At 35.9% G+C, this 18234-nt stretch overlaps 3 protein-coding genes across 4 annotated transcripts; 1 reads left to right on the forward strand and 2 right to left on the reverse strand.

Annotated features, from left to right (window-relative positions):
• Positions 1 to 78: 78 nt before the first annotated feature.
• Positions 79 to 3709, reverse strand: CLC-B (chloride channel B). The gene is made up of 6 exons (XM_059593866.2): positions 3361 to 3709; positions 3058 to 3258; positions 2779 to 2956; positions 1753 to 2285; positions 453 to 1605; positions 79 to 203 (listed from the first exon to the last, which is right to left on the reverse strand). The coding sequence occupies exons 1-6, from the start codon at positions 3552 to 3554 to the stop codon at positions 93 to 95; spliced, it is 2370 nt and encodes a 789-aa protein (XP_059449849.2). The 5' UTR covers positions 3555 to 3709; the 3' UTR covers positions 79 to 92.
• Positions 3710 to 6124: 2415 nt separating this feature from the next.
• LOC132181038 (uncharacterized protein At4g15970-like) lies at positions 6125 to 8303 on the forward strand. The gene is made up of 3 exons (XM_059594083.2): positions 6125 to 6268; positions 7091 to 7459; positions 7607 to 8303. The coding sequence occupies exons 1-3, from the start codon at positions 6125 to 6127 to the stop codon at positions 8090 to 8092; spliced, it is 999 nt and encodes a 332-aa protein (XP_059450066.2). The 3' UTR covers positions 8093 to 8303.
• A 661-nt stretch (positions 8304 to 8964) lies between these two features.
• Positions 8965 to 10813, reverse strand: GHS1 (Ribosomal protein S21 family protein). 2 transcript variants are annotated; one of them, XM_059594085.2, is made up of 2 exons: positions 10341 to 10813; positions 8965 to 9231 (listed from the first exon to the last, which is right to left on the reverse strand). In XM_059594085.2, exons 1-2 carry the CDS (start codon positions 10751 to 10753, stop codon positions 9120 to 9122), a joined length of 525 nt encoding a protein of 174 aa, XP_059450068.1. In that variant the 5' UTR covers positions 10754 to 10813; the 3' UTR covers positions 8965 to 9119. The 2 variants fall into 2 exon arrangements, with proteins under 2 accessions (XP_059450068.1, XP_059450067.1); XM_059594084.2 differs by having other exon boundaries at positions 8965 to 9234.
• Positions 10814 to 18234: the final 7421 nt, after the last annotated feature.

An 18234-nucleotide genomic window follows, 5' to 3' on the forward strand; every position in this document is an offset into this window, starting at 1 on the left:
TGATGAAAGAATAATTGTGAAAATAATTAAAAGGAATACAGGAAGAGACATGTTGCTTCAAGAAAGGTGCTAATTTGGTGATTATGAGAGACTCAGTTCCCCTTTTCTCTGCCCTTCGAACTCACCTCCAAATGAGGAAAGGCTGTCAAAATGTTGTAGGGCCTCAAGTCCTGCCGGGTCAAAATCCCAACCACTGGAGGCACCTAGAAATGGAACAGAACATTAGGTTAGTGTTTTTCATTCGAAATATCTATTTCTAGTATACCTATAGGAATGACCATCTAGAATAGTTATATGCAAAACACTCCCATTTCATTTGAGTTTTGGAAAGAATAAACTTAAAAGAGTTAATATACAATTGAAAATATATATATATATATATATCTCATTGACTCTCCTTTACGTGTGCATTTAGACTAGTTAGAGTAAATGACAGATGCTTATCAACTCACCCCGGCTGCTTGATACTTGGGTACAATTAGCAAATGGCGAAGTCCCACCTGCCTGAAAAGCACCATGGCCTTTGCCACTGACATGCTCTCCAACACAGTGTAAGATGTTGTATTGGTGAGAGGATGCAGATCAACATACATCTCCATTTCATCCCTTGTCACTGCCACCTCCTCAATTTTTCCTTCCCTCCCAGCCAGATCAACCCAGGTAAATTTCTCTCTCACTTCCCACTCCTCTGTTCTTCTTTTCTCTCTTAAGAACCATTTTTTCTTCAGAGCTTGAAGAAGGTGAGCTCTTAGGACTATTCCATGTAGTTCAGTTGCCCCAGTGGCTAGTCCCACTGGTGGCACCACCCCATCATCTACAACAGGGAAGCCATTGTGTGTTGTATTTCTCAGGACATCCACTATACGGGCCACCTTTTCCACTCCATGGAGGGTGACGACCGGGGGCTTGGCATCAGCTAGCTCACCAACAGTGATATTTCTCATCCATGGTTCTGGATGTGCGTCCAAGAAAGGCAGGCCTTTTAAGTCTAGTATAATCTCATAGATGCTGGGATTGAAACTGTCTCCAACAGTTTTGGCAATTAGGAGCACAATCATTGTTATGGGTAGTAAGAGAAGGTTGTTGGTGAGTTCAAGGAATATTACACAAAGTGAAACAGTCATCCTCATTGAGCCAGCCATGAGCGAGGCTGCACCAAGTACAGCAAAGAGCCCCTGGTCAATATCTGTATAAGACCCCATGGCTATTCCTAGCAGGCGGCCATAACCTGAGCCTATGAGGATGATTGGGAGGAAAAGTCCAGACGGCACAGCAATTCCAAAGGTAAACAATCCTAAGATGCAATAGAGTGCAAAGAAGATTAGGAGGGAGGGGATTTGATATTCTGTAGAAGTGTTTGTGGAGAAGATGTTTCGGACAGCGTCATCATTTGTTGTAAGGAGTAGAGTGGCTAGGTCATTGTAGTAACCATTTGGGCAATTAAATTGCTTGAAGTTGCCAGACCGTCCATTGGTGGGGCATTCAGTTGCTGAAAGGGCGGGATCGCAAGGCCGGCATTCGACTAGAAAAGGGAGACCATATTGGCACGCTGAGGTGAAGAGTGAGACAGTGAGACTCAGAAGGATCTTATGCATTCGTCCCATCCTGCAACAACATAAACAAACACAATACTGATTTCTAACCCTGTTTGCTTTATAATGAATAGAATAGTATGAAGTTAGCCTGAATTTTGCTGTTTGTTTGCCAGGTTTGCTTTATATTGAATAGAATGAAGTTGGATATGATACTTACTGATTGATGAGACTGTAGAGTCTGAGGATCTTGTGCATAAGATAGTTGTAAAGGCTTCCCAAAATTCCACCAATAATGCCAATTACAACTACTGGGATGATATCCATCACCTGATACCTTACAGTAACATTGCTCACATCAAACATGATAAGCCCTCCTGTGCCGAAAAGTCCACATTCCCCAGTACTGCATATTTCAATAAAAGCCCTGAGCACCACCACCACAACCGCCGTGCTGAAGAATGTTCTCCAGAGGAGAGCACTCCTCCACCATGTAGCAACCTCTTCAAGAGAAAAGAGAACACCACCCACTGGAGCTCGGAAAGCTGCACAAACTCCAGAGGACGCACCACTGGTAATAAGATCACGGCGGTCCCTGTCGTTGTCGAAGTAGTGAATCCAGCGCCCTTTAAGCCTGTAATTGTTAGGCCCGCCTTGGCCTAGTAAGGAAGCAACGCAGCAGCCAATGTGTACCAACGGCCCTTCTTTTCCCAGATCTAATCCAGCCGAGACAGCTCCTATGCTACCAACTATCTACACCAGTGAAAAGATTTCAGGCCGCTTAGCTTCTAACAAAGAAGTGACATATACAAGTGGGCATTTAACATTGCTTTTAACCCTGACTGGAATCTTGGTTTCTAAATCACTGGATCCAATTCCGAAGAACTGCACTTGTAAGGATTTTTTTTTAAAAATAAAAATAAAAATTCTTCTCTACCGACTATAAATCCTATTAGCTTTCAAGACTTTCTAAATAAAATTGAATTAAATAAATATTCATTCACCTATATTCCACAAAATTTGCCGCTGGTCAGCATTGACGCATTGTCAAAATTGACATCTCCTAAAAAAAATAGTGCATTGATAAGTGAGTTCTGATTGGAAGAAATTTGTATCTGGTGCTAGCCAAGTGTTCCAGTAATAAAAAACCCACCAGAATCCTTCCTCCCAAATCAAATTCTCTGTTTTAGCAGACAACCCATCATTAAAACTATAGAGACCACATAATCTGTGAAAGCCAACGCACCTTGACGATCAACGTTGCAGCGCCAAACATGTTGGGAGTGTCCACTCCATTAAGATAAGCTTTGATTTCAGGTATCCCAGGCCCAGCTGCAGTTGGTGCAAAACAGACGCATAAAACAGCAGCAGACATAGTCAGAAGAAAATTAGCCCCCGTGAAATAGATAAATCCCATAAAAAACCTGCACCAAATTCAAAAAAGGTATACAATTACATGTGTACAAGTTTCAACATTCGAAAATGAAATGGTGGTGATGAGAACCCAGAAGGGATATCGTCAAACCTTTTCTTCTGAACTAAGTGAACAACTGCAAGAAGCTTGAAGCCAGCAATGTTCTCAATGGCAAGATTGATGAGGGTAGCAATTAAACCAGTGAGAAGTCCAACAAGAAATGCCAATGCCCATTTCATGAATATATACTGCAATACTTGGATTTTGGATCTGCTTCTCCAGTCATGCTTGAACAGATCATTCTCAATGATCCTGCGCATCAAAGCAACTCTCAAGTTTCATCTATATATATATGTATACGTGAATGTTTCTTCTAAGAACAAGAAGATGGTATGATTATGAATATAGTCATACTCATAGTCCAAGCTCTCTATATGGGAAACTTTGGCTCCAACCATGGCGAGTGGATTGGAGGAAATCGTCCTACTTCTCTTGAGGAGTGGCTCGTTTAGTGGATTGCTTTCTGGGTCTATCTCTTCTTCATCTGCTTCTCCTTCCATGTTGTGGGTGGCTTCTGCTTCTGTAAATTCTCTCGATTCTTCCTCCATTGGAGCAATACAAGGAAACACAGAGAAAACCTTCGAAGCTCTAAAGTTGGTGGTGCTTTTGTTGGTTCTGGATTGAGGGGGAGTTATTATGGTGCAATCTACATGTCCATACTTGCTTTGTCTTGCTAGAGCTTTTATAAACACACACTTTGATTGTATATGAATACGAACTTTGAAGGATCGAGGCTGTTGCAACTTGCAATAATTGATGAGGGGGGACGTTTGGTAATAAATGATGACTATCAATCTCAAATCTCAATCATTTTTGGCTTAAAGAAGCCATGATATACTAAACTATATATGGAAAATTCTTTTGTATTATTTGCTTCATTTCTTGAAACCAATTTTTTTTTTCATCATTGTATTATGGATTTCCCTCAAAATCCAGTCAGAAATGACAATTTATTTTCAAAACTATTCTATTTCTAACAAAATTTTCCTTTAAATTAAGATAGAGGAAATTCTTTTAACTCATTTTTAATCTATTAATTAAAACTGACGTCTACACTATAAATATGTTAGTTTAATAGATTCCAATAGAAGGATTTTATTCAATCTTTTAACAAAACCTTTTTAATTCTAGCATTTGATAGTAACATATTTCACGTGATTTGCGTATTTTTATTCTTAATTCACGTCTCTATCTATTTTATTAGATTTAAATTAAAATAACGTTTTATTTTTTCATTCACCATTGAACAAATTGACGTTTCTGGGTCAAACCAAATCACTGCTATATCCTTCCAATGTTGTTGGTGCCGTGCACTTCACCTTGAAGTCCTCTGACATATTTGCCAGTACAAAATATTCTGCAAACAATCAGTAATGCATATCCATTTAGCCTATTATTGATAGCACACATATATTTTTGGACAATTTTTTTTTTTTTTTTCAATTCAATCTATTAAATTAACGTCTGTACTTAGAGCATATAATTTTCATATACATGTGATAATGCAAGTGATTTGTTAATCTTATTAAAAATATATGTGAGAACCATATGTTAGTTTAATAGACCGGGTCTTTCAATCTAGTTTTTTACAACATATATATATATATATATATATATATATATATCAAGTTCTCTAATCCAGTTTTTTTTTATCAAAAAAAAAAAAAAAAAAAAAACTTTTACAATATTCTACGTATTGTGAATTGTATAAACCAAATTCTGAGATTCATGATTGCTACTTGGTCATATGTTTTGTTGTGTCAACTAGTTTATCTTCTTCCTAGCTCCTTGACAGTTAAGCACCGCTTAACTGGCTAGAGAATAAATCGTGTAAATGACATGTGGCCGGTTATGATCAGCTGATTGCACAGATCAACGGTGCATAATAAACCGACCCTTCAGGTGTTCGAAACGACCACCTTATCCTCAGTTTCATAATGGCAAAATAATAATGAAAACATGCTCCTCGATGCGGATTTCTTAGGCTGAAATACACGGGTACGTATATGGGACCCCACATATCAGCAATTTCTCATTCTTCATGTAATCATGTTCAATAAAAGTGGGACCATGTTACTTGCAAAAAAAAAAGGTGGGACCGGACACGTGGCAATCATAGGAGGAGTTTACTTAAAATAAATAAATAAATAAAATAAATAACTTCACTTAAGACTCCTAAACCACTAAGTGTTTTGAGAAGACTTTTTATATTTTAAAAACTCTCAATTTCACTACCTAACCTTTCAATTTGATACAATTGACCCTTCCGTCAATTTTTGCAGTTAAACCCTAATGGATACCATTAAAAATACTAAATTACCCTTCACTTTTTTTTTTTTAATTTTTAATTTGAAATCAATAGTAAATTTGAAATTTTATAAAATGTAATGGGTATAATTGTTATTTTATCACTTTTAACGTCCATAAAATTGACGGAGGAGTACATTGAATCAAATTGAAAATTCAAATGGTGAAATTGAGAATTTTTGAAATTTGGAAAGTGAGGTATTAAGTGAAGTTTTTCCAAAAAATAATAATAAAAAAAGTGGGACCGGACATGCGTTAAACATCGAAGAAGTGAATCCCAAGATGTTTATATTTCTTAAACTGGATTGAAATACGTATGTCTTTTGTGTCTTATTATGGAACGCGTGTTTAGATTTTAATGGATACAATTCTAAGTTAATCGAAACTCAAGTCAAACTCACTTTTTTTTGTTCTTTTTTCTTTTTCTTCAAAAATCCCATTAATAACAAAAGAGATATAGATGGACACTTTTTTTCAGATAATGTTATAAAGGAAAAACATTTAATCTAGGATATTGCTTATGAATAAGAAAAGTAAGATGATTGTTTTTTTTTTTTTTTTTTTGTAAGATGATTGAGTCAAGTAGGGTTTGCATTGAATTATTTGCTCAAAAGAGAAGCAATGAAATCCATATTATATTAAAAGTGCATGCATGGAAAGCATTTATTCATACATGGATGTATGCATATAAATGGCAGGTATCTTTTCAGATTACTCTTTGATTCTCTATTGTAACGTTTGGGATTTCTTCCTTATACCAATGAAAACCCTAGTAATAGCTTCGTAGAGTTGTTTATTAATCAGTGAAGAGATGAGGGGGCCGAGACTATTACAGCCTCTATGGATTCATACAGTGGCTTTCATGATGATCCTTCTCCTTATATTCTTGTTTTTATTCCAAGCTTCTAAACCAAATGGAATGGCACGAAAAGCATGGCTTCTCCATGTTCAACCTGTAAGCATATTTTAGAACCTTTTTCTGGGTGTTGAATGCTAGATCTTTTTGTGCTTTAATTATTATTATTATTTCTTACTTTAACATCTATATTTATTGTAAATCTATGATTGTGAGTGTGTTTGTGCATTTGGATTTGTAGGTATATATTATCATGTATATTTTGTGCCAAATAGAAAGAATTAGTTGGCACTACAAAAAAACAATGAGTTAGAGACGTTTTGAAATGGGGTCGTTTTGTTAAAACGACCACCAAGAGTTATTTCAATAGTAAAACGACCCCTCTTAGAAGGAGGGGTTGTTTAAACAGTAAAGCGCTGTTCAAACGACCTCTCCTTCTGAGAGGGGTTGTTGCAACAGTGAATGACCCTACTCAGTGCAAAGAATATTACATCAAATTTGTCTTCACTCTAGATAGTATTTCTGTCTCATGCCCTAAATTCTTCTTACTAGAGGGTGTTCGAGGTGGATTGGAATTGGCTACAATCTCTTGTCCTAATTGTAGCCTGTCCGACTGCAACTGTAAGAGGTTTCTGATGAGCTTTTCACTTTGAACACTTGCTCGGACAGTTTAACACATTCTTAAGCACTCGGACTCCATCAGGGGTCTCTCTCTGTCAGACTTTTTCATTTTTTTAATTTGGCTTTGGAAGTAATGAATATTTAGAAGAAACCAAAGCAGTACCTCATAATAATTAATCTAAGAAATTGACCGACTAAAAATAAGAAGTTTTTAATTTAGACCGTCCATATTTAATAACATCATTCAGGGCATTAGAAGCTGCTAATCATGTTTATGAATATTGTGTGCTTTGTAACTAGAACGCAGAAGCCACAGAGTTGGTGCGAGTGTTGAGGAGAACATCCATGGCAGACAAAACAGTCATAGTGACCATTCTTGATGAAACATGGGCAAGTCCAGGCTCTGTTCTTGATCTCTTCCTAGAGAGCTTCCGAGTTGGCCAAGGGACTCAACGGTTCTTGAATCACCTTGTGGTTGTTGCTTTGGATAATCAAGCATTTCAATACTGCAATGCCATACATCCCCATTGCTTCCAACTCCCTCTATTTGAATCCAAAATTGCTGCAGTAGAGGGACTCTTCACAACCCCAGATCACCTCATGCTTAATAGAAGGAGAAATGATATTCTGCTGCAAGTGATTGAATTAGGTTACAATTTAGTATTCACGGTGAGTCTTTTTGTTTCTTGTAATCAAATGGTTAATTATGATCACTTAGAATCTGTTTGGATTTGTGGTTTCAAGACGTGTGATTTCAAAACACAGTTTTGAAAAATGCAGATTGATTTTTATACGTTTTCAAATCTTGGGCTGCAGGAAGCAGATTCGATGTGGTTTAGGAGTCCATTTTCAGACTTCCACCCTATATATCAAATCACAGTTCCATGTGATTTCACTCCTCAAAGTGGAAGAAACAAGCCAGATAAGGGGATCTTTCACATGAAATCTGATGATATAGCAGTTGACTTCTTAAAGTACTGGCAATTCGAGAGGGTTCTATATCCAAACACTCTGGACCTATCCCTCTGTGAGATGACTACGCGCCTCGACATCGTTGACATGGTTGGAGTGAGGATTAAATATCCGGACCCGGGTAATTTTGGTGGGTTTTGTGAGGATAGTAAGGATATGAGTGAAGTTTATACCATGCATGCAGCCTGCTGTGACAATGTAAAGCATAAGGTGCATGACATGAGGCTTCTTCTTGATGACTGGATAAACTTCACGGCAAAACTGTCGGCGAATGCTAGTCTGGGGCCGTCCTCTTTTTCATGGAGAGCTCCAAAGAAATGCATGAGATGAACAAATTGCCTTGCCGAGAATCGCAGAGAAATTGTTCTGCATGTCTAAACAATCTGTAGTAGAATTTGACCATGCTAATTGGAAATGGTCGATTGTAACATTCACAAATATGAATCACAGAAGTTGAAGAACATCCAAGCCATCTTTTCTGCTGCAAATTTTCTTCCTTTAGACAAGCTCGAGGAAACCATTTTTCTAATGCCCCTCTTTGAGCCACACAGACAGTCAAAATTTCTCCAGTGAGGATCCTTGAGCAGCCCAGATGACAATTACAACTATTTTTTACAAAGTAATTGGCAAAAGGCTACACACAATAAGCTATTAAACAATTTTAATCGACTTTCTCAAAATTTATGCAAAATGGGCTTGATAAGTTAAGCAGCAAATGTTCTTACTTATTTTCCATTATACCATACCGTTTTGGATTGTGTCCTATGCTAAATACACGTAGGACACAGGCTAAGGGTGCAAAGTGTCCCTAATTGCTGATGTGGCAGCCCCATCTTGCGTAGCATACTAGCATGACTAATACCAATCGCAGTTAACAAATGCAGAGGATCAAACTATATGGAAGAACACTCTACCAGTATCTGTAGGTCCATCGGAAGCAACAAATTGCCTCCCACGCAATTGACCCAGAATAGACTCCCTGCAAAGCGCAGCCTTTTGTTCGAATAGATTTCTCTCATTGCTTGATGGACCTTAAAATTTAGTCAAATGGCAGAGCCTCACCCATCTGGGGCAGATATCACCTTCTATTTTTCAGTTTAGCAAGGAAAAATAAATCATCATCGTCCCAAGCAAGTCTCCCTCCTTATTTCGACATTGATTTCCAACACATGACATAAAGTGCATTCAAATGGACGCTGGAATGAAAAACATTTACCTTATATATAGATAAAAATGCAAAAAGGACACTGCACCGAGTCGATTGAAGAACAGGATTTAACTTAATGCCATTTACATGGACTAAAAGCCTCTTGCACTCAAAGGTGGGTTCTAGAAATTAAAGGCCAGTTGAACGCAGTTAATAGGGGATGGATCCTTCAGGTAGATCCCAGTTATCTTCTTCATCATCTGCCTTCTTGCTTACTGATTCTTCCGGCTTGGTTGGTGGAGGACCTCTAAATTGGGGGCGCCTGCTAATAGAATGAGACAGATGAACGATAAATAATCACTGTCAAAGGAGAGATCTAACAGAAGAAACTCTTCATGGCTGCTCCTAGTTGTTTAATCACAGATTAATAGCTTTATTGTATCAGATATAAAGAACCCACAAGAATATGCAGTACAATCAAAAAAGGATTACACAGTACCTAAGAGAGCAAATGATTTAAAAGCTATAAATGTCAACACCCTACAATCAGAGCAAAATACACAAAACCCATCTGTACTTTGATACGAGAGACGCAAATTTGAGACAGTGTGCAAAGTCATAATGACATATTCCAAAGAAACCAAATGTGTGTGTGAGTTTTTTTTTCCCTACAAAAAGAAAAAAGATATATAGAGAACATAGATAAAAGTATTAACAACAGGCAATACTTGTCTCAATGAAAATTGAACTGCCTCATTATGTTAGAATTATATATGCAAACTTATCACCCCAAATAGGGCCACAGAGAAATGTTTCACACCATCACACATTACTGAAATTCTGACCTGGTTGCTTATCCAAAAGAAAAGAAAAGCAAAAATCTGAACTGGTAGCATTTCAGAAGACCCCAAAACATACCGACATACTGTCATGTGTAGTGATTGCTGCAAAACTTCTCCATGTCCACTTACTAAGAGAAGAATTTTCACTTTGTACTCTATGTGAGACGCAATGGATCCCTAAAGGGTAGCTGGGTTTTTAGGGGAACAGAAGTGGGAGAAAGAGTAGCCTTGATTGCTGAAAAAAATCAGACATTTAAAGCGACTGCCAAAGATTCAGAAAAACTAACTACAAATACCAATAAAATCGAAGCCAAACAGAAATTAACTAGCAAGGACCAATAAATTATGGTGTACGATTAAAAAAATAACAAAACGATGACCTTGAAGGAGCAAAGTTAATGCTTAACTAAGGCTATAGCAGCTAATTGATCAATTCAGACAAACCTATCACGTTGAAATTACTAAAGCATCAAAATTTAATGTTTCTTTCCCTTCTTTCGATTTCCTCAACTCTCCCACAATCCAAACAGCCCAAAGAAAATAATACAACAAAATAGTAAAACAAAAATCAGATAACTAAAGGCCGAACCTTCTTTTGTTGCGCTTAGCGGCATCACGAGTCCTGCGCTTCTTCTCGTCCTGCTTGTTCTCAAAATACCTCCTGCGCTTACACTCCTGAATAACACCGGCCCTCATGACCTCTCTGCGGAAGCGGTTCAGCAGCCTCTCCTCGGACTCGTTATCTTCCACTACCACCTGAACATTGTACGCTGAATTGAAGTAGAGCGTGTTGGCATATGCCAGAGAGGGACATATCACAGAGGCCAAAGAAGAAGAAGAAGAGTGTGGATCCTCTTGTGCCACCAGCGGGACCAGCCCTTCTCTGGGTTTCTGGGTCTGAAGCAGATTGAGCTGGGGTGGTGGGGTTTTGGGTGGTGGCGGTGGTTTCGAGGGGAAGATGAAGGAGAGGAAGGTGCTGAGAGAGGAGGATGAGGCAGCCATGGATGGACGACTTTGGTGACCTCTGAGACTGTGGGCCTTTTGATTTTGGTCTTATCGGGATAGACTGGTGGTATAGTGGTTTCGGATGTGAGTCTAAGTGCGTGTGAGGTTGACCCGGTGGGTCTCGGGTCAGGGCTCAAGGGCTTGGAAAGGGATCCTGGAGCCATTTAGGCTAAATGATGGGACATAATTGACAAAAATATTTAATCTTTTAGCTTAAATGGCTAAAGACAACTATGAAGAGAATTCCTTAGTCTAAATTGGCTCATCTCCATTTCATTTGAAATGAAGATAATTCCTTTCCCAAGGGGCTTTGGGTTGGAGAGTTTTTGTGGGATTAGGCTATTAGCTTAGGTTTATCACCCACTATCTGTTCTTTTGGGCTGATGGTCTACAATTCTTCTGGGCTTGATGGTCTACAACTTATCCCCCTCTTCCCTCTCCCAAAAGGAAAGAAATTTTTTTCAAACTAATCAGAAGAAATTTCTTTTTACCTATTTTTTTAATATTTTTAAGAGTGATTTATTGTCATTTTACTAACCTAAGAACCTAAACATTAATTTTTGAGAAACCAAAAAATGTTAACTTACTAAAATAGGTCGAAGGAAATTTGTGTCCCCAACAAAAAGGGCAAGTGGAATTGTAGGATTCTATACTCGAGTAATATTAAAAACCACACTTTTATCACATAATTATCCTATCTTGTTGATGTGGTAGTGCTAATTGGCTCGTGATTTTTTTTTTTTTTTTTTTTAACAAGGTTGATTGGCACTACAATGCCAGTAAGTAGGATGAAAGAGTTATCCTATCTTGTTGATGTGGTAGTGCTAATTTGCTCATGATTTTTTATTTTTTTTCAACAAGGTTTATTGGCACTACAACGCCAGTAAGTAAGATAAAAGGGTAATTTCTGGCATTACGCTTGCCTAGCATAGTTAATTCTAAATACTCTAACTCTCATTTTATTGGGTTGATGTGATAATTTGCAGCTTCAAACAAATCCAGCCCACAAAACAAAAACAACTAATTTCCAAGAGATTATTGGAAGACTAGTCACAAATACTCAATCAAGAGCCATCATTTACCTTTTGATTTTCAGACTTCACATGTTTGTAAATCTTGTTAAATTACTACTTGCTTTAAAAATTTAAATAGATAAATAATAATAAAGTTAATATTTAATTAATAAAAAAATGAGAGATAAATTACAAAAAAAAAAAAAAGAGTTTAAACTCAAAATCTTTACTTTAATATTATATTAAATCACTAATTATTTTAAAAAATTATTCTAATATAAAAAAAATTATTTTAATAATTTAATTAATATTCTAACATATGTCACTTCCTGCAGGTGTGAAAATGTCTTGAGTGTCATTTCCAACATGCCCAACATTTTTCTGTAATGTCCTGATTTAGTACCCATTTTGTCCTCATCATAGAACCAATGTTATTATGCGACCAAACGACAAAAAAAAAATAGTAATTCATCCCTTGGAACTGTGGAAGAAGCCAAGAATGGGTAAATACTATATATGGCTGACATTTGACAACCCCATGATCAATCTTAAATTCTGTCGTGATCTGCTGCTTTTACTCTTTTTTTCTGATACATATTTTTTGTACCAATCAGATTTTGAACCTCTCTTTAGCTCAACCAAGAGGCAACAAATTAACAGCAATTGTTGCAGCCAATTCCATTGGATGTTAATTAATCAAGCCATGTATGCATCAAAAAATAGAGGTTATTTTTTTTATTTTTGTCTTTTGTTTCCTCTTTTAGAAATAAAAAAATATTAACAAATAATTTAAATATAAAACGCTTTTAAAAAGGAAAATGCTAGGTGCTCTTTTAGTGTTCTCTTGGTGTCCTCCCAACTGTGATGTGGCTTTTAAAAACACCGTTGAATTTGAGATTATCATTATTGACTTTTAATCTATTGGTGATTTTAAAAGACACATCACAGTTGAGAGGACACCGAGAGAACACTAGAAGAGCACCTAACATTTCTCTTTTAAAAATGCAAAAACAATTTTTACATTTATTTCATATTAATATGAGAAATGTTATGTGTTCTTTTAGTGTTTTCTTGGTATTCTCTCAACTATGATATACCTTTTAAAATCACCGTTAAATTTGAGATTATCATTATTGATTTTTAATCTATTGGTGATTTTAAAAGCCACATCACAGTTAGGAGAATACCAAAAAAACACTAGAAGAATACTTAGCATTTTCCTATTAATATTTAGCAGCCTTCAATAGGTGTTCAATTTAAACGGCTCTAATTATTCAACAATTATCATTCATTCTCTACTGGACAACAGGCTCCAGATTAATGATTCCATTGATAATGATTATCTTAATCTTTTTGGTAGATTAGAAAAGTTGATATGTTTGAAAGGGAAATTTTCGAGCATGACGTAAAAGCTATGCCACTACAATTTTCTGCATTTGTGACAAATGCACCGCCACTTCAATGCTATTGGTGGCACATTAATGATTATTGTAACCCATTAATATTGCGCCTATTTTTACAAAATTCATTGTATGAACCGTTATCTCCAAGCTGTTTATGATCATATGTGTATTTTATTTGTAAAATTGAATAGTAAGAAATTAACATTTGTCTTAAGACCACATGCTCTGCTAATCGGAACAGGATCTTCTCAATTTCATTTGAATTGGATAAGTTATAGTGATTGGGTATTTTTGTCTTTTCACTTTTTGAGTAGACAAAAATACTTGTCTACTATAACTAACTGAATATTATCCAGTTCAAATGAAATTGAGAAGATCTTAATTCCTGCTAATCCGGCGAATATGCAGTCATTATAGACCAATAGGTTCTCAGCCTATGTGTTTTTATAAGTTTAACGCATTGGTTTTTGTGGATTTTTTTTTTTTTTTTTTACTTGGCACTTGTTTATGTGGCATTGCATTAGGGTGTTGACATGTAAAATGAGACACATAGGGCAGATTACAAACGGTTAGTTTTAACGGTAAAGTAATAGATTAACCTATTTTAAATTTAGGCAAACTTAAGGACCGTATTGTTGAAATTAAAAACTTAAGGACTAAGTTCAAATCAAATAAAAACCTAAGGATTAAATATGATTTTTTTTTTTCTTTAAATCATGTGAGAATCACATACTGTTTTAATTCTATTAAAATTGTATGCGAGGATCAAATACAATGTCAGTTATAAATTTCAACTCTGAGAAAAAAAATATACTTTGTCTAATCAACTATATGGGTAAAAAGGTTATATATATATATATATATATATATATATATATATAACAAAAAAGTCTTTGAAAAAGCTTTATTAATGTTTTGAAGTGCCTTTGCTACATGGGATAGGCAAGTATTCTCTATTGAGCTAGAAGAAGTCTCATAATACTTCATTCATATGATAAATGGGTATAAGCAAGTGCTCCTACTGTGATTATAGTCCATTGCTCTTTAGTTTAGAAAGCATGATTATATATACATGCCAATATAGAACATCGTTGTTGAGTTTAGACTTTATAGAAAATTAGTATAATTTGATTATACACAATAGAATCCATATTTAAGTCCAAATTCAATGAACTATAAAAATACAATTCAGAAATTCTAACCCCAATAAAAATTTGAAATTTTGGATTTGATTGAAATCCGAATTATTATAATACATAAATGGATATATTAATGTACCCTTTCATTATAATAAACATATTGTACCCAATAAAAGTAAAACTTGCATAGATTAAATTATAACCGTTGCCACTCATTATACTCTAACATGTCATATGTCGGCATGTAATTAACTATAAATTAAACTCTTAAGCTGGACATGGTAATGATTAATAAAGTGCACATACACGGTAGCTTGGTGCAAACTACAAAATGTAATTACTGACCCAAAATATTATTATAATCGATTTTTATTTTATTATAATCGATATTTGAATTTGAGAGATAACATCTCGTGGCCATGTTGATGGCTTCATGTTCTAAACACAGGCCTATGGGACCATCGGACATCAATTTTCTTCCAATCGGATAAAAAGAGGTTTTTTTTTTAAAAAAAAAATATATATATTAATTCAGTTTATAAAATTGTTATGTGTCTTTTAGAAGGTGAGAAGTATGTTATTTTTTTAGCATGTGAAAATTACATAATTTTTTTAATAAAAATATCATGTACTTCTCACATGCTAAATGGTACATGACAATTTTATAGACTAAGTTGAAAGAAATTTATATATGTGACCATGGTATACAAACTTTGCATTTATAGATCATTTAAGAAGAATGTTGTAATGCTTGCACTTCAAAAGCATATCCTAGCACAGAGCGCCGCACAGGAGGAGGGGGAGAAACTCAGATCTCCCCCTCCTCCCTCATCCTTTGCTGCCTCCCTTCTCCCTCTTCACCTTATGAGTTAAACTATTTACCTGATGCTCCCTAGCTCCTTATGCGGTGTTTTTTTCCCCTTCCTTTCAGCCTCTTTCCCCTCCTTTGTCCTGTTTTTTGTTTTAGCCCTTCTCCTACGGCCCCTGAGCTCAGATCTGTTGAGTCATTTTTTGATTATGGCTTGGCTCTTGGATCGGACTGGTCTAAGCCTGATCTACCGTCCCCTGTTAGACCTACGTCGACTCGCGTTCTTCCCAATGGCTCTCCAGCTCCGTCCATATCCATCGCCTCCTTTCGTCGCTTTCTAGCAGTCCTGCGTCGCTTTCTTTTTTTTTTTTTGCTTTTGTCTCTTTTTTCCTTGTATTTCTTTTCCAGTTTTTCCCTATTTGTTTCCTGCCCCCTTTTTTTTCTTCCTATTTTCTTGTGGTTTTTTGTTCCTGTTTTTGTTGCTTGTAATAAGGCCCTATCCTCTCTCTTAATCTGCCCACTTGATGATCTCCAGGGTATTCGCTTTTGGTCCAGACCCTTGGGTTGTGGATATGAACGGTATCCTGGCTATCGAGTCGAGGTGGATGAATTTCGGCATGGGGGTTTTCTACTCTTAGGGCCAAGGAATAAGAGCTACCTATGTATTGGATTGAGTCTGTCTGGAGCAGATCTGTTGTTAAAACTGAAGACTAGTAATGGGTTAGCGGATGTTGATGTCATTGATAGGTCTTGATTGTTAGATTTATAATGTATGTATCTTTGATGTCTGTAACCCCGTAGTTTCTGCTATGATTTGCTTCAGAGCTTTTTGCTCTATTTATAAGAGCTTTTGGCTCTGTTTGTAAGAGCTTTTGGTTGTGATTTTTTCATCAATGAATTATGGAATGTCTTCCCCTTAAAAAAAAAAAAAAAAAAAAAAAAACATATCCAAATAATATTTTTGAGGTTTAGTGCATAAGGATATAATTTTCTTTTAAATCGGATTGAAGAAATTTTCTTTAACCCAGTTTATTACTTTATTAAGCTGACGTGTCTCTAAAATATATGTGATCCTCACATGGCGTGAGCATCAAATGTTAGACGAAATTCTTTTAACTTAGTTTGAAGAAAAACTTTTTTTCTACAAGTTAATGAAGCTTGAACCAATAATTTTTTTTTTTAAAAAAAATGGGGGACCCCAAAACCATGTTCTCAATATTTAACCAGGCCAAGAAGAGACCATAGAATAGAGGCCACAGTATAGGGACATTTGCATTTAAATATAGATGCTTTAAGAAAAATAACATATCGAAGTATATATGTTTTTAGGTCCACTGCATAAAGATGTGTAGTTTTTTGAAATCAAAAACCTTCCAAAAGAAAATTTAACCTTTAACCCTTAATTTACAAGAAAAGGAAAAAAATGGGGGACCCCAAAACCAAAAGCATGTTCTCAATAGCCTTTGGAAGCAATCCAGGAAAAATTTAGCATCCCAACTAAGTGAGTATTAGGTAAAGGAGTCCCTTCTTTAAGTAGTAGAAAATGTTAACCAATCAAAGACAGATATAGTGCATAAAGATAAAATTATATAAATTAGGGTTAGGGTTTCCAAGCATTCTCTCTTTCCTAATCGAAGGGAGCTGAAAGCTTCCCTAGGCTGATGATGTCTTGTAGCCAATCCCATGCCTGGCTTTATATGGAGATTCTTCATTTGGCCGGGAACTTTCTTCACAGATTCGGGGTTTTATTAAACGACACGCGTCTAACACAAGTGCTAAACCTACTCGATATTCATGACACTGAAATTTGGGTTCATCCTATGTGTCAAAAGAAAACAAACAAGGATTAAAGGCAAATCCACCACAGTTATCAGTGGAAAGACAACACAACCTTTGACTCATAGTGCATATATAGGGGAAACAAATATATAGCTTTAAAAATGAAACCCCTTATCCAATAGAGTTCCATTTTCTAGGTTAGGGGCGTGGCATCTTCTCTGTCATTGGTGATTAAACTAAAGAGACCAAAATTAATGTTGATTAGTTTAAGCTAAGTGAAAATAATAAATTTAATCATTTGATTAATATTTTAACTCTCTTCTTCATATGTGGGATCAAATAGAGGTGAATTATAGAGACAAGATTTCCTTTACCATGTGAGTTTTAACACATAAAATAATTAAAACTTTTAAGACAAATAGTGATTTAAGAGTAAGCATGAATAGGACAGAAGTAATGGCCCTATATCTAAGCCTATTATTACACGACAATGCTTTTATTCGGTTTGCACTTTGGCCATCTTCTTTGCTCATTGATCAAGACCAACTGTCACTTTTGTGCCACTCTTTTTTTAAAAGAGCATCCAATTGTTTTTTTTTTTTTTTTTTTTTCCTTTAATAAAAATTTTTAGGGAAAAGATTGATTACCCACATGCTTGTAATTGGTAACTTATGCTAGTAATTAAGTGACTGGTGATAAGACAACTTTTGAGTCCACTATTGCCATTAGGAGTGGCCAAGTATTTAAATTTCAAGCCCCCCCATGTCCAACCAGTAAGAGAATGATGCCTTTTCCACCATGTCTTGGATGAGAAACCTTTTTTCACAATGGGGGGCAAAGAAGTAGTGAATATTCTTGTTTTATGTGTTTTGAGGGGAGTGGGAGCTTTGGATTGTGACGAACATTTAGCATCCATGATTTGGTGATGTTATCCAATTAGTGTTCATTCTGTTTTATGATCTTCTGAAGCTATGTAAAGTGAAAAGTGGGGTCCCGGGAGAGACTAGAGAGCCATTGCTTTGTTCTAAGATGACCTTTGAATTAAACTAGCAAAATAAAGATAATTTTTTTATTAAATAAAAAAAAATGGTTAAATACATTTTAAGTACTTGTGGTTTGCACTAAAATCAAATAGGCACCTGAATTTTTAAAAGTGTCACAAATGATACCTGTGATAAGCAAATAAACTCACTTGGTACCTCCGTCAAAATTCGGTTAGTTTTTTAACAGATCGTCACGTCACACTTACACGTGGTGTGGTATCTTGAAACCATAGGTATCACGCCACGTGTAAGGGTGATGTGGCGCTCCGTTAAAAAAACCTAACAAAATTTTG

Source organism: Corylus avellana, chromosome 5 (genome assembly GCF_965113065.1).
Source record: "Corylus avellana chromosome 5, dhCorAvel1.hap1.2, whole genome shotgun sequence".
NCBI lineage: Eukaryota > Viridiplantae > Streptophyta > Magnoliopsida > Fagales > Betulaceae > Corylus > Corylus avellana.

Coding starts and splice junctions, on each gene's coding strand:
- CLC-B (XM_059593866.2), bottom strand. CDS start 3,554: ATGGAGGAAGAATCGAGAGAATTTACAGAAGCAGAAGCCACCCACAAC. Junction 2,286..2,778: donor CTGCAACGTTGATCGTCAAG/GTGCGTTGGCTT, acceptor TCACTGGTGTAG/ATAGTTGGTAGCATAGGAGC. Junction 204..452: donor CCAAGTATCAAGCAGCCGGG/GTGAGTTGATAA, acceptor TTCCATTTCTAG/GTGCCTCCAGTGGTTGGGAT.
- LOC132181038 (XM_059594083.2), top strand. CDS start 6,125: ATGAGGGGGCCGAGACTATTACAGCCTCTATGGATTCATACAGTGGCT. Junction 6,269..7,090: donor GGCTTCTCCATGTTCAACCT/GTAAGCATATTT, acceptor CTTTGTAACTAG/AACGCAGAAGCCACAGAGTT. Junction 7,460..7,606: donor GTTACAATTTAGTATTCACG/GTGAGTCTTTTT, acceptor CTTGGGCTGCAG/GAAGCAGATTCGATGTGGTT.
- GHS1 (XM_059594084.2), bottom strand. CDS start 10,753: ATGGCTGCCTCATCCTCCTCTCTCAGCACCTTCCTCTCCTTCATCTTC. Junction 9,235..10,340: donor GCTAAGCGCAACAAAAGAAG/GTTCGGCCTTTA, acceptor TCATTCTATTAG/CAGGCGCCCCCAATTTAGAG.